Source organism: Cetorhinus maximus, unplaced genomic scaffold (genome assembly GCF_964194155.1).
Source record: "Cetorhinus maximus unplaced genomic scaffold, sCetMax3.hap1.1 HAP1_SCAFFOLD_182, whole genome shotgun sequence".
Lineage (NCBI taxonomy): Eukaryota > Metazoa > Chordata > Chondrichthyes > Lamniformes > Cetorhinidae > Cetorhinus > Cetorhinus maximus.
Genome location: NW_027596163.1, coordinates 424,195 through 440,528, shown reverse-complemented (window position 1 = coordinate 440,528; position 16,334 = coordinate 424,195). Strand labels below are relative to the sequence as shown.

Genomic DNA, 16,334 nt, shown 5'->3' with positions numbered 1-16,334 from the left:
AGAGGCCGTCATACTTAAAGGTAACGAGAATTTCTACCTTGGATAGTATTTTTTTTCCTTTGAAGGGGAAACATGATAACAATTTCAACAACAACAACAACGTTGGATTTATATTGCAGCTTTAACATAGCAGAACGTCCCAAGGTGCTCCACGGAAAAGTAAATAGAATTTGATACTGAGCCACAAAAAGGTAGGCTTCAAGGAGCGTCTTGAAGGAGGAGAGAGTTTGAAGGCAATGAGGGTTAGGGAGGGAATTCCAAAGTTTAGGGTCTTCTTCAGCTTAGGCAGCTGAAGGCACAACCACCAATAGTGAAATGATTAAAATCGGATAAGAGCAGGGGGTCAGAATTGGAGGAGCGCAGAGACCTGGGAGGGTTGGAGGCCTAGAGGAGATAACAGGAAGAGGAAAGGCTATAGAGGGGTTTAAACACAAGGAGAATTTTTAAATTAGGTGCTGCCAGACTAGGAGCCTTAATGTAGGTCAGCGAACACAGAGGCGATGGGAGTTGGTGTGAGTTAGGATGAGGCAGGTGTTCGGATGACTTCAATATTTAGGGTGGGTGCAAGGTGGGAAGAACATTGAAATAACCTCCTTGAACACAGTGGAGCCCTTAAATGAAAGTTGATATCTAAAGAAAAGGTTGGAGTTGAAGTTTCAGCAAACTGGGTTACAATAGTACTTGGAGATGTGCTGCCTGTTGTCACTGGAATTCTCAATGCTCTTGGTTTGCAGGAAGAAAATTCAACTGCCCCATCAACAATAATGGGAAAAGACAGCACTGCAAATTAGCAGGGGAATAGGGTGCAAGGCTGTGGAGAGTGGGAAAAGCTAGTTTTGAACACAATTGCCTTTTTGAAGAATTGCAGGTGAAGCTGTAGTTATACACCAGTGGTTACAGCGTACTGATTACATTCCAACCGCTCCAGCCTGCAGCAGAGGCAGCGTGTTCTTGCTGCTTGAATTTCCATGTAACTGATTATGCACTGCATTTCAAGGAGGATGAGTAATGGCAAGAAAAATTACAATTGTTTGTAAATTGCTTTGCCGAACAACTATGCTCTCGAGATTAAGAATAAGGCTTTTTGCGATCACAAGACCAACACTAGCAAGGAATCTCAGAACAGAATGAATTTGATCCTCACAACGAGTAAGGCAGCAGGTTATAACTTTTAAGAAGTCGCAGAATGTGGTGCGGCTAAGGAAGGCCATTGTATTGTTTAATTTTCAGCATGGTTTAGACCCCTTTGAGAAACCAAAAAATCAGAGGGGCATACAAAATCCTTAGATTTTATAAAAACACTTAAAAGGCCAAGAATAAAAAAATACTTTTGATTATTGAATTTCACTCCTCTGTAACTCCATCTCAACCAACCCATCTTCCAACTACCTATGGAGCTTCTCTAGTATACCTGATTCCACTCCTTTTCTGACTATTCCAGGCACGTATTTGCGCGCGTGAAGAAACTTATCAATTTACTTATTAATTTATTTCCTCTTGTCCTATTAACATGCCTTCAGTTAATATTCTGGTTTTAACCTACCTGACCCATTTAATACTATATATGATTCAGTACCTAACCTTAAACTTGTCATTAGCTTTCCCTGTCACACCCTTAGAAATGGCTGCCACCCAAATGCTTGGGTTTTCTTCACTTCAGGTCTTATTCTCCAAATTAATGTAAATAGCTCAACAAGAGGACATTGACCAGCAATGATATCCTGATGCTGATTCATTACGCTAGATAAAAATAGCTCTGTCCAGGGTATAGGATACAGCACAATTCCACAGGGGAATGCTTTTTTTTATATAATGAGCTGATGATACCAAGTAATCTGGCCAGGTAAGGAATCTAAATCAGCATTCAAAAACATGTGGACTAATTCAACAGATGGGCGAAGGAATGGCAGACAGATTTTAATCAAGATAAACCGAAGGCAATGCATAATTGAACAGGGAACAAGAGCATGCACAATGAAATCCTTGTATGCTGGGATATCCTTGTCGCACTGAGGTCTCATCATAACACCGGATGATTCCAATTACTGCCTCATACCAGAATGACCATTTAATTAACGTGTTAAAAATAACAGGCTAGAAAGAACCTTGAGAAGCCCCAAGATAAGGAAGATTGTCTCTGTCATTGTGATTCAAGTACAGAACAGCAAATAGAACTGTCAAACCGATTAAAATTAAACAATAATACTTTCTTACATATGCCTGCCTAGCTGAAAGACATTTTAAAGATTGATCCGCATGAGGAAATTGGTCTTCGCCAATAATGGATGTGTCTATTCAAACGGCTTTTCCTTGGTGATATTTTGAAGTAATTAAGGTGCACACAGCAACTGAAAAGATTTTGAAAAGGTTTAGGAAGGAAGGATCTTATATTTCTAGAACACCTTTTATAATCTCAAGACACCCCAAGAAATTTGCAGCCAATGATGCACTTTAGAAAAGTAGTCATTGTTATAAGGAAATTCAGCAGCCTATTTGAGCACAGCGAGGGCCCACAATACCAATGTGACAAAGACCCGATAATCTGTTTCAGTGATACTGGTTGAAGAATAAATAACGACCAGGATACCAGGAGAACGCCCATGTTCCTTTCTCAAATAGTATCATTAATCCTCGAAAGGTAATAAAGATTTTATTCTTTAAAAGACTCAAAAACCATGAAACTATTGAGAGTGGAAGTTGGGAGGTTTGGAAAATTTAAAGTATAGCTTATAAACTGCATGGCACCAGCTGAATGTAGCAAATGTAACCATACACAGAAATAACTTCTGTACAGAAAGTTATTCAAGCTAGACGGGAGATGACAGTGACAAACTACAGACATCCCCAAGCATCCTGCAGGAAGGTAGGACATTACCACAACCAACCTACTGCAAAGGCAGAGGTTGTATAATTTATGCTCACATCACAGGCTTTGGCCCAAATACTGGACACTGCTCATAATAGGGCAAATACAAATTGTAAAGTTAACCTTGGACTTACTACTTGACTCTATTCCTATAGGAACAGGATCATCCCTCAATGCCATTTACCAGTCTTTGCTCCATATCCATTGATATCCATAGCTAATAAAAAGATCCATCCATGTCAGTTTTCAAAACTTGACTGACACCACCATCCAAGTCCAATTGGGTTGGGCTGGAGAGTTCCAGATTCATTAGTATGTATGTGTGAAAAAGTGCCTCCTGATTTCACCCCTGAATGGTTTGGCTCTGATCCTCATTCTGGATTCCTGCATCAGGGAAAACAGCTTTTGGACCCTATCAAATCCCTTTATCGTTTTAAACTCCTAGGTCATATCGCCCTAAACTCAAGGGAATACAAGCCAAGTTTAAGTAATCTGTCCTCAAAATTGAACCCCTTAAACTCTGGTGAATCTGCATTGTGCCTGCTCCAAGACCAATTCAGTATATTCTGAGGTGAGATGCCCAAAACGGAACATTGCACTCCAGATAGTCTGACCAAGGTTCTTTAGAACTAAGCATAATTTTTTTCCCCTTGCGTTTCACCCTGAGATAAAGGCCAATATTCCATTGTCTTTTGGATTGTTTTTTGTACCTGCTTACAGCCTTCAAGTTGTTAGTAATACCAAGAAGACACTACTTGTAATCCTCAAAGCTGAATCATGTGATTATCACAGATACTGTCAAATATGAAGTAATGCAAAACAACTCTGTGTCTACTTTCATTTTTGATTACTTTGGCAATTAGGAACAAGTATATTTACCCAGTTTCGTACAGATTGGAATGGTTTGCAATATAGATCCAGGATCTGCTGCGCTGGCCATACTGGTGATGAAGTTAGACCAATGTTACTCCCCAATCCTTCAGTGGTGAATACACACCATAATTTGTTGGAAAGAGAAGTGGAATATGCCACAATGAGTAAATCATTGGATCAGGAGCTGCGCAGCCAATATTTGATATCCATCCAAGGTAATGGGAGGGAATATCAGGAACATGCTTAGGAGCAATGGTTCCAATCATATAATGTGGGGTAGGCCACATGTGTGCATTGAAAGAATGATCGAATTAAGCCCCACCACACAATGAGTTGATACTGAGAAAGTATAAATTAGTGTTAAGGAACCTGAATGCATAGAGCTGTCACCTGAACTGCGAATGAACCTATGTTTCTTTACCAGCTGCAATCCAAGCTTAGCATACAAAGTCAAGAATTACTAATGTAAAAATATCAGTCGGAGGAAATCAGAACCTACCTGCCTGTCAAAACACATCATTATGGTTTGAAGTTTGTCAAGAGGAAGTCCTACCCTCTGAAAACATGCTGAGCAATTGAACACTTCGTTGATGCCAAGCCCTCTGGCACCACTCTGTAATGGTCTGAGTGACTGTGATGATTACAATTATGTTAATTCCACAAATTCAATCGTCACTGAATTTAACGGGGTGGGGGGTGGTGGTGCGCAGTGCTACAATAATTAGCTACTCAACTGTTTTGGCAAATTGCAAAAGTCTCACTAAGTAACGGAATGGTGCACATAATGGTACAGTATAAGTCAGTCACATCACAATTTCTGCACTGGTTTGTGCGACAGGCTAAGCCCCCAATGTTTCTTACAAATTGTGAGGGATTTAGCAGTCACCTGTCTTATGCTAAATTGAGATGAACTAGTTACTTCTGCCAAATCCCACAGAAACTCCATTTGGTGCCTCTTATTGTAGGCAGGTCACACTATTAAAAGTCAGGGATGAGTTGGCCAATTCAGGGGGAGGCAATGGCATAATGGTATTGTTGCTGGACCCAGAGACCCAGGGTAATGCTCTGGGGACACAGGTTCGAATCCTGCCATGGTAGATGGTGGGATTTGAATTCAATAAAAATCTGGAATTAAAAAAATGAAAGCATTGTCGATTGTTGTAAAAACCCATCTGGTTCACTAATGTCCTTACCTGGTCTGGTGACTCTGGTTGACTCTTAAATGCCTTCTGAACAAGGCAATAAATGCTTGCCTAGCCAGTGATGCCCACATCCCATGAATGAATAAAAAAAAATTTAAATGGTTTGCGAACCAAACTAAACAACAGAAATCAAGCCCGAAAGATAAAAGCAAGAGAGAAATCAAATAAAATTGTCATGTGCTGGCCATCAGTTAGACAAGGCAGCCAGTGGGTTTGGCAAATGGCAAATCAGTTAGGCACAAAGTAGAGTTCACAACACTGCACACAATCAAAGGGCGCTCCTTAGCAGGCATGGAGAAAGAAAAAGATCCAGGTGCGCATGTTCACATTAAATTGTTTACTCGTGTGATGAGGTTATTAACAAAGCTGAACAATTCCACTAATCAAAATACATCATCTTAACAATTTCATCTTGGGCACCAGGTCTTTAAAGTGGCAATGGGCTAAACTGCCTCCTCCTTTGCTATATGATTCTATGAACATTCATGTTATGATCACCATACATGTGAAAGATCAAGAATAGTGGAAATATATATTTCATCCATACGTTTTTTAGAATCATCAAGCACACAAGATAAATAAAAACAAAAATTGCTGGAAAAACTCAGCAGGTCCGACAGCATCTGTGGAGAGGAAGGCAGAGTTAACGTTTCAAGTCCGTATGATTCCTCATCAGAACTAAAGAGAAATACAAATGAGGTGAAATACAAGCTGTTTAAGGGGGTTGGGACAGGTGGAGCTGGACAGAGGGCCAGTGATAGGTGAAGGCAAAGGAGAGATTGCCAAAGATGTCATAAACAAAAGGTCAAAGGGGTGCTGATGGTGGTGATATTAACTAAAGGATGTGCTAATGGTGACATTAAGGGTAGAAAGCAGGATGAGCAAGTGACAGATGGCCCTGTGGGGGTGGCGTAGGGCGAGGGGATCGAAATAGGCTAAAAGGTGGAGATAAAACAATGGATGGAAATAAATTTTTAAAATAATAGAAATAGGTGGGAAAAGAAAAAAGTATATATAAAAAGAAAGTTCTGAAGAAGAGTCATAAGGACTCGAAACGTTAACTCTGTCTTCCTCTCCACAGATGCTGTCAGACATGCTGAGCTTTTCCAGCAATTTTTGTTTTTGTTTCAGATTTCCAGCATCTGCAGTATTTTGCTTTTACACAACATAAATATATATTAATGTATCATCTATTCAGACAAGCAGCACCTCACACTATTCCCCTAAAATCAACAGGGCTACAGGAAAAGCTGGGAAAGAGGCACTGTGAATTTGTACCAATGGTGGTCAGCACAGACATCCTACTTTGACCATACAGAGCCAAAGTCACTGTTTAACCCGAAATACAAGCAAATGTAGTAATCAAATATATTTGGTCATTCTAGTTAGTTATCATAAACAAGTGCAAATGTGTTTTGGTGCACTTTTATGCACTTATTTATGGAAATGTTTGGATTGCCAAACATTTGGTCATGCTTGCCTACAGCTTAACCAGTGAGAGAAGGCATATGTCCATTAACTTTAAATTATCATCCAATAGAAATTGCTGACTAGTCACAGGTGTGGCTAGGGTGGCAGCATTTTAGCCACTTGCAATAATTTCAGTAGAAACTGCCTGACACACAATGCAGGCTGTGCACATCACACACGTATATTTACTTAACAAACTTCTGATACAAGTCGGTAATCAAGGAAGTAAAGCACCAACAGCCAAAAAAAACTGCTCCACTTTTAATCTCACCAATTTATCAACAAACGCATAAACAGGTGAAAGTTTGCATGCACATACCATGCAAATACAAGTATTGAGATCATACAAGCATCAATAGTGTCTATTACTTATTTATGTATTTACTGATTAGAAAAGGAATTATCCACGTGACTAATGGCTAAAATATTGGACAACACTACTCTCAGTAAATGATGATATCCAGAATGAAACTATTCAGATTTTTTTTCAGCTAGTTTTATTCTGGGTAAGAGGGCATGGGTCTTTCCTTTCAATAGTCTCTGGAGGCAGCCACATGAAAGTATACATGGCAAACATGCATACGTTCAAAGTCTTGTATAACAATGCTGTTTTTACCCACAGCTCTATTCAAGAACAGTGTATTCTGTTAAACCTTGTTACATACCTTCTTCTTCCTTTTCATCCTGAGGGGAAAGAGTTACGCTGGCCTGCCTCCCATGGTACAGCATAAAGCCAGTTGCAGCAGGAGCAGTTCCATCTCTCTCAGACTGCTTCTGCAGAGACACCACTTCATACATTGTATCACCAACACCCGCATGGTCTTTGCTTTCTGACTGCAAAAGAAAAAAAAACTCTTCAGCCCTTGGAACAAAATTAACCTCTTTTGAGGCCAGGAAAATGATGCAATAATTACAGTAATTCAAGGCAGGAAGTAGATTTTGACGCTGAAAATACCAGAACCCAACTGCCATGATTTTTAAAAATTCTTTCATGGGATGTGGACATCGCTGGCTCGGCCAACACTTTTGTTGCCCACCCCTAATTGCTCTTGAGAAGGTGGTGGTGAGCTGCCTTCTCGAACCGCTGCAGTCCCTGTGGTGTAGGTACACCCACATGGTGTTAGGGAAGAGGTTCCAGGATTTTGACCAGTTCCTGCGACAGTGAAGGAACAACGATATATTTCCAAGTCAGGATGGTGAGTGGCTTGGAGGGGGATTTGCAGGTGATGGTGTTCCCACGTATCTGCTGTCCTTTAGCAGTCGTGGGTTTGGAAGGTATCCTCATAGCAAAGACATATTCCATTAAATCACAATAGAACCAATATCACTAAAACATTATCTGGTCATTAACACATTTGTAGGAACTTACTATGGGTAATTTGACTGCCATATTCCCTATATTGCAACAGTGATTATACTTCAAACATATTTCTTGATTTTTGATTTGGACCCATATTGGAATCTATGATTTGCATTAAACACTTGAAAGCAGGGACAAATAGGATTTAATTAATCCATATTAACCATATGATGCCACAGATCTGACACATCACAGCCTCATTATAATGTTCATGTTAAAGATATATACTCTATTATAAACAGATGCACAATTTGCTCGCCCGGAGGCATTTGCTTTACATTACTGTCCACCTGACTATACAATCAAAGGCCATGTATCCATTTATAATGGAAATAGCCAGTTCGTGTGATGTCACCGCCAAACACATCCTCCCCTCCCCAGCATTATGAAGAGATCATTCCCTCCGCAATACTCTAGTCCACTTCCCTATCACTCCCTTCCTACAGCACCTTTCCATGTAAGCGCAGATGTCATGCATGTCCTTTTACCTCCTCTCTTAGCATCCAAAGCCTTCCAGGCGAAGTAGCGATTTAAATGTACTTCTTTCAATTTAGTATACTGTATTTACTGCTCACAATGCGGTTTCCTCTAAATTGAGGTGACCATTTTATGGAAGACCTCTACTCAGCCTGCAAGCATAACCCCAAGCTTCTGGTAGCCTGTCATTTTAATTCTCCACCTTGCACTCATGCAGACTTCTTTGTTCTCAGCCTACTGCTCTGTTCCAGTGAGACTGAATGAAAGCTCAGGGAACAGTACATCTTTCCATTAGGTATTTACTCAACAATTTCAGACTACAATCCCTGCTCAAACCCACCCCGCACCACAACCCCACCCCCTCACCCATTTTGACTCATTTTCTTTGCAGGTTTCAGTCTTAATTTTGCTTTTTTCACATCTGATTTTGGATGGCAGCTGTTTAATATTCTATCATTTATACCTCCTTTAGACCAATCTTTTGCTTCTTTGCTTAATCTATTAACATACCCTTTGACTATTTCCATTAATTTTTTAGTCTTTTAATGTCTCCTGTCTTCTGTCCTATCACAGACCTCCCCTTTGTTACGGACAGGGACGAGAGAGCATTGAAATCCTTGTATCCTCTCCTTACTGTCCATAATCAGTTTGTTTTTGGAAAGGAAGGTGTATGTTTCTCAACCCCGAAGTGGATGCTCATTTCTTTAATAACCAACAGCAGGCTTTCACGGGTTTAAATGAAGAGGGTTATTTATTTGCGCATTCACCCTAAAAGCCTAAACACTACTTCAATCACTCTCAAACACACACACTCAATAAAAATACAGTTCAAGGGGGTCGCGCACTTTTTCAAGTTGCAGACAAAATAATATTTCATAGTTCATGTTTGGCTCATTGCAGAAAAAGCAGTTGTTGTGGTCCTGTTGAGAGAGACGTTTCACTCTGAAAAAGTAGTCTAGGTGGGTTCAGTAACTGGGGTCATATATCAAGTGTTGCTGTAGGATTCCATTGAAGAAATGGCTTTTCCAGCAGGTCACAAAGTTGGTTACTTGGCAGGTCAAGTTTCTGTACAGGTTAGCTTGGTATAGAAACCAGGCTGGAAGACATTTAAGATGTACCAGTCTCCAGGTTTAAGAAAGCATGGATCTACTGCCTTTTTCTGCCCCTTAAGTCCTGCAGCTGGTGTTCTGTATCCAGTAACTGGGTTTCTCTCTGGTTCTTGGGATAATAGGTTTGTTATTGGAAGACAGTTTCAGTGAACTGGTATTGTCCACCCAGAATGGTTTGGAAGTCCGAAGCCATTTCTACACAATGGGAGATGGTCCATGGCTATTCACAGCTTTTGTGGTTAACTGGTTTCTGCAGCTCTGTTAAATATCAAGCTCGAAGACAGTGGGTCTAGGAGTCTATAGATTTTGAGCTTTGGATAAACCACAAATAATAGGTGTAAATTGCACTTTTCATCTTAGTATATCCATTTATGGCACTCGATCCATAGTTATTCAAATAGCTCTGAGCCTATGCAGAAATTACAAAACTCACATGACCTCCGGTAACCATCTTAGCCACCTGTTAACGTCCATTTCATTTTTAAAAGAAAGTTTGTTCTGGAATATTCCAAACCAATTACAGTCCATGTTTTAAAGTTACAGATAGGACATGCCTTTACTGGGCAATGACATCTCTGTTTTTTCCCACCTTCCTCAATTTCACCCTCTAAAGTCCCATTACTCTAACTCTTCCCAGTTCTGATGAAAGGTCAGGACCTGAAACGGTAACTCTGTTTCCCTCTCTCCACAGATGCTGCCAGACCTGCTGAGTATTGCCAACACATTATTATAGCACAAATGATTGTGATCACAGCAATTATGACAATCACAAGATTCAAATACATCAGTACATATTGATTGTTGTTATATGTTTGTATGGAGGGAGATGGTCATAAGCATTTGCTTGAAGGTTGAACTCACGAAAGAGAGAAATTCTGGAAAGGTTCCATCAAACTAGAAAGTAGCAAATATAACCCCTCCATTCAAGGGAGGGTGACAGAAAACAGGAAACTATAGGCCAGTTGGCTTGACGTCTGTCATGGGGAATTTATTAGAATCGATCATTAAGGAGGTTACAGCTGGGCACTTGGAGAAACTCAAGCTAATCGGGAAGAGTCGGCATGGTTTTGTGAAAGGGAAATCATGTTTAACCAATTTATTGGAGTGTTTTGAAGGAGTAACATACGCTGTGGATAAAGGGGAGCCTGCAGACATACTATACTTAGATTTCCATAAGGCATTTTATAAGGTGTCACATAAAAGGTTATTGCAAAAAATAAAAGCTCATGGACTAGGGGGTAACATATTAGCATGAACAGAAGATTAGCTGGCTGGCAGAAAACAAAGTGTGCGCATAAATGGGTGTTTTTCTGATTGGCAGGATGTGATGAGCGGAATCCCACAGGGGTCTGTACTGGGGCCTCAACCTTCTACAATTTACATCAGTGATTAGATGAGGGGAGTGAAGACATGGTAGCTAAATTTGTAGATGACATAAAGATAGGTAGGAAAGTATGTTGTGAAGAGGACATAAGAAGGTTGCAGATGGATATAGATAGGTTGAGTGAGTGGGCAAAAATATGGCAAATGGAGTTTAATGTGAGAAAATGTGAAGTTTGCTTTGGCATGAAAAATAAAAAAGCAGAGCATCACTTAAATGGAGAACGGCTGCAGAATTGTGAGGTGCAGAGTGATCTAGGTGTTCTAGTACGAGTCATAAAAAGTTATTATGCAGGTATAGCAAGTAGTTAAGGGAGCTAATGAAATGCTATCCTTTAGTACGAGAGGGATTGAACATAAAAGTAAGGATATTATGCTTCAGTTATACAGGGTATTGGTGAGACCACATCTCGAATATTGTGTGCAGTTTTGGTCTCCTTATTTAAGGAAGGATGGAAATAAGTTGGAGGCGTTTCAGAGGACATTTACTAGATTGATACCTGGAATGAGTGGGTTGTCTTATGAGGAAAGGTTGGACAGACTGGGCTTGTTTCCATTGAAGTTAAGAAGAGTGAGGGGTGATTTGATTGAAGTATATAAGGTCCTGAATGGCCTTGACAAACTTGGCATGGAAAAGATGTTTCCTCTTGTGGATGAGTCCAGAACTAGGGGTCACTGTTTTAAAATTAGGGGTCGCCCATTTAGAACAGAGGTGAGGAGAAATTTTTTTCTCCGAGTGTTGTGACACTTTGGAACTCTGTCTCAGAAGGTGGTGGAGGCGGGGTCAATTAATATTTTTAAGGCAAAGGTGAATAGATTCTTGTTAGGACAAGAGAATCAAAGGTTATCAAGGGTAGATGGGCATGGTGGAATTCAAAACACATGGAGATCAGCCATGATCTTATTGAATGGCAGAGCAGGATCGAGGGGCCTATCCCTGCTCCTATTTTTTATGTTCTTAGATACTCAAGTCATGACGTATCAATAGGAATAAAAGCCAGAAAGCCGAGTCCTCATGTTACACACAGAGTTAATTACCATTCATGAATTTACACGTTTACAATGGGAGAATGTTGGTTAAAAAAGGAAAACAAGCGTATTAAGAGCAGAACTTGAGTTTACCTTAGAGCATAAAAAAAATGAATGATAAAAGAACAATGGTCAAATATTTGCTGCTATATTATCACTAACAGCATCCAGCAAGGAGAAAATTTTTCACCTCAGAATTGGACAAAGTTTTGTCCAGCTGGTGTGTGTGTGTGTGTGTGTGTGTGTGTGTGTCCAGGGGTATTGAATTCTACACATCTGGGCCAGTGTGACTTCTTACTTTATGCTCTAAAGCAGTTTTTCGATTGACTGGATGTACATTGGAGGAGTTTCTGGTAGGGCAGTAGAATTCAATTGAAACATTTTGTCAAACAAAGATGGCAATTGGTTGGAATGAAATTGAAACATGAGGAGGGCATTTTATAAAAAAATGTACATTTTCAATTTCCAAAGTCCTAAATGAATAAATGATGGGTTAGTGTTGTCAAAACAGCCTGCACCTTCACAAATTCATATAGCTTTCTTCTGTAACAGGAGAATAGTATGGGTTTTTGATTTGCGATATGACCAGGCATCGTTACAGAAGATCATATACGGCAAAAGAGTAGAATTGTATACAGTAAATGTTTGAACTGACAAATGATATCTCAATTTACTCATTATTCTTATGCAACAAGAAACACTTTGCAACACTTTTGCTATCTGTTCATTCCAATTTAACAACTCGTCAATCACAACACCTAGGGACATTGTGCTCTTCTTCAATATCAACTTTATCCATCTTAATTCCTTCTTGAGATTCATTCAATTGTGCTTTTTTTTTTGATTTGAAGCAAATAAAATTTGTCTTTTGTAAATTTAGGGATAGCTGTAACTACGAAACCATGTGGGTAATTTTGGTAGATCACAATTTAAAATGAAGAACAGATGCTCCATACTGGAATGTAAATAGAATATCTTGGTGTCATCAGTGAAGAGAACTAGCATTGGTCAGGAGAAGCATTTACTATGTCATTGATGTAGCTAAGAAATAGTAGCAGACCAAGAATGGAGCCCTGTGGTACTCTACACTTAATACTCAATGTAAAAGAATATGTTGAATCAAAACATGTAAACTGCTTTCTTCTGGAAGGTTATGGTGGAACCATGAAAGAGCAATTCCTCTAACTCCGTAGTAATGTAACTCGAAGTAGAATAGAATTATCCAGAGTATCAAAGGCCTTACTAAGATCCATGAAAACCCCTACTCCAAGTTCTTCTTGCACCAACAAGTTTGATATCCTGTCAAACGTATCAGCGAGTGTTAAGCCAGTGGAAAGATGCTGACTGAAACCATACTGATTTGGGTTTAACAGATTTTGACATGACAAAAAGGAATACAATCTATTATAAACAATGTGTTCTAATATTTTTGAAAAGCTCTACAGTATGGAAATTTGGTGATTGTTACTGAGAAAGAACATGTCGTCTTTTTTGTGAATTGGGATAATGTTTGAGGTTTTCACATATGATGGAAAAATGCAAGATGACAATGAAAGATTGTCCACATGAGTAAGAGGATCAACAATAACTTTTTTCAATAGATTATTGCTTGCTCGTCATGACCAGCAGAATTACTGGTCTTGTGCAATTAACAACTTTCATTATTTCACCTCAGTTTGTACGAGTTAGAAACAGTGAGTCAGTAAGGAAATCTTTCAATATTTTTGTACTCTGAGATATTTTGGAGACTTGTTCAATGTTTATGAAATAACTATAAAAAACCACTAGCAATATCTTTAGGCATGCCAAAAACTCTATCTTTATGTGCATGTTTTTGTTGTAATTGAATGGGTTTTGACTTGCCCATTAGATCAATTTGACTCGCATCTTGCTGTTTACTCTAGTATATAAAACAACATAAAAGATACAAATTCAGTAACTCAAATACACAAACTTTTGCATAATTACAGTGCGAAGCGTACGGTAACGCACGCACAGCGCGAAGCGTACGGTAACGCACGCACAGCGCGAAGCGTACGGTAACGCACGCACAGCGCGAAGCGTAGAGTAACGCACGCACAGCGTGAAGCGTACGGTAACGCACGCACAGCGCGAAGCGTACGGTAACGCACAACGCAAAACGTACGGTAACGCATGCACAGAGCGAAGTGTACGGTAACGCACGCACAGCGCGAAACGTACGGTAACGCACGCACAGCGTGAAGCGTACGGTAACGCACGCACAGCGCGAAACGTAGTGTAACGCACGCACAGCGCGAAGCGTAGGGTAACGCACGCACAGCGCGAAGCGTACGGTAACGCACGCACAGCGCGAAACGTACGGTAACGCACGCACAGCGCGAAACGTACGGTAACGCACGCACAGCGCGAAGCGCACGGTAACGCACGCACAGCGCGAAACGTAGGGTAACGCACGCACAGCGCGAAACGTAGAGTAACGCACGCACAGCGCGAAACGTACGGTAACGCACGCACAGCGCGAAGCGTACGGTAACGCACGCACAGCGCGAAACGTACGGTAACGCACGCACAGCGCGAAACGTACGGTAACGCACGCACAGCGCGAAACGTACGGTAACGCACGCACAGCGCGAAACGTAGGGTAACGCACGCACAGCGCGAAACGTACGGTAACGCACGCACAGCGCGAAACGTACGGTAACGCACGCACAGCGCGAAGCGTACGGTAACGCACGCACAGCGCGAAGCGTAGGGTAACGCACGCACAGCGCGAAACGTAGGGTAACGCACGCACAGCGCGAAGCGTACGGTAACGCACGCACAGCGCGAAGCGTACGGTAACGCACGCACAGCGCGAAGCGTACGGTAACGCACGCACAGCGCGAAGCGTACGGTAACGCACGCACAGCGCGAAGCGTACGGTAACGCACGCACAGCGCAAAACGTACGGTAACGCACGCACAGCGCGAAACGTACGGTAACGCACGCACAGCGCGAAACGTAGGGTAACGCACGCACTGCGCGAAGCGTAGAGTAACGCACGCACAGCGCGAAACGTACGGTAACGCACGCACAGCGCGAAGCGTAGGGTAACGCACGCACAGCGCGAAACGTAGGGTAACGCACGCACAGCGCGAAGCGTAGGGTAACGCACGCACAGCGCGAAGCGTAGGGTAACGCACGCACAGCGCGAAACGTAGGGTAACGCACGCACAGCGCGAAGCGTAGGGTAACGCACTCACTGCGCGAAACGTACGGTAACGCATGCACAGCGCGAAGCGTACAGTAACGCACGCACAGCGCGAAACGTAGAGTAACGCACGCACAGCGCGAAACGTACAGTAACGCACGCACAGCGCGAAACGTACAGTAACGCACGCACAGCGCGAAACGTACCGTAACGCACGCACAGCGCGATACGTACGGTAACGCACGCACAGCGCGAAGCGTACGGTAACGCACGCACAGCGCGAAGCGTACAGTAACGCACGCACAGCGCGAAGCGTACAGTAACGCACGCACAGCGCGAAACGTAGAGTAACGCACGCACAGCGCGAAACGTACAGTAACGCACGCACAGCGCTATACGTACAGTAACGCACGCACAGCGCGAAGCGTACGGTAACGCACGCACAGCGCGAAGCGTACAGTAACGCACGCACAGCGCGAAACGTACAGTAACGCACGCACAGCGCGAAACGTACAGTAACGCACGCACAGCGCGAAGCATAGAGTAACGCACGCACAGCGTGTCACATAAAATAATACATACACTGTTTAAACATACGGTAATCCATGCACAATGAAAAATGCACAGTAAAGCATGCAGTGTGAAACACACTAACACAACGCACAACAGACGCACAGTGTGAAACACATGGAGGCTGAGAAACGTACATTAACACATGCAGTGTGAGACAGATACACATGCACAGCGCAAAATGCACAGTAATATTTACACAACGCAGTAACTGTAAATGTACAGTAACTCATGCAGTATGAAACGCACAGTATCACAGTGCAAAAGGTACAGTAACACAAGCACATTGTGAAATCCACAGTTGCGCATACACAGTGCAAAACACACTAACACATGCACGGTGCGAAACTCAGAAATGCATGCAGTGCAAAACAGTGCTGCATGCACTGTGTGAATCATACAGCAACGCATGCACAGTGCAAAATGTTCAGATCCATATGCATACAGACAATAAAAAGCATACAGAAAGATTTATGCAAACAACAGAAAACAAAAAACTTATGGTTCAGTGCAGGAAAAAAAAGGAATGAGCAGGCAGACTGAGGCACAGCCATGCAGAAAAATGGAAAAAAGAGAAAGAGAGACGGACACAAACAGGTCAGCTGGGGACAACATTGAAATTGTGCGCGAGCAAGAGGGCGGAAGGATGGGGGTTGGGGGAGAAAATCAGAAACACACAAAGAAAGAAAAAGAGTACAAGGGAAACACAGGCATGGTTTCAGGATGAGACACAAAATTCACATTTTACTGAATAATGAGACACAAACCAGTTACTACATTTATAAAAGGCAACCATGAGTAGTTTTTATTCCCTGGCGTCCCTCCA

General features: G+C 41.8%; 1 protein-coding gene across 3 annotated transcripts in view; it reads right to left on the bottom strand.

The window, feature by feature from the left end:
* Positions 1 to 16,334, bottom strand: part of LOC144672973 (rab GTPase-activating protein 1-like) — a 442,218-nt gene that overhangs the window by 309,198 nt on the left and 116,686 nt on the right. For all 3 annotated transcript variants that reach the window (XM_078534975.1, XM_078534977.1, XM_078534976.1), the window contains exon 11: positions 7,077 to 7,245. In XM_078534975.1, the coding sequence (XP_078391101.1) occupies positions 7,077 to 7,245 (169 nt within the window). The remainder of the gene's footprint in view (positions 1 to 7,076; positions 7,246 to 16,334) is intronic.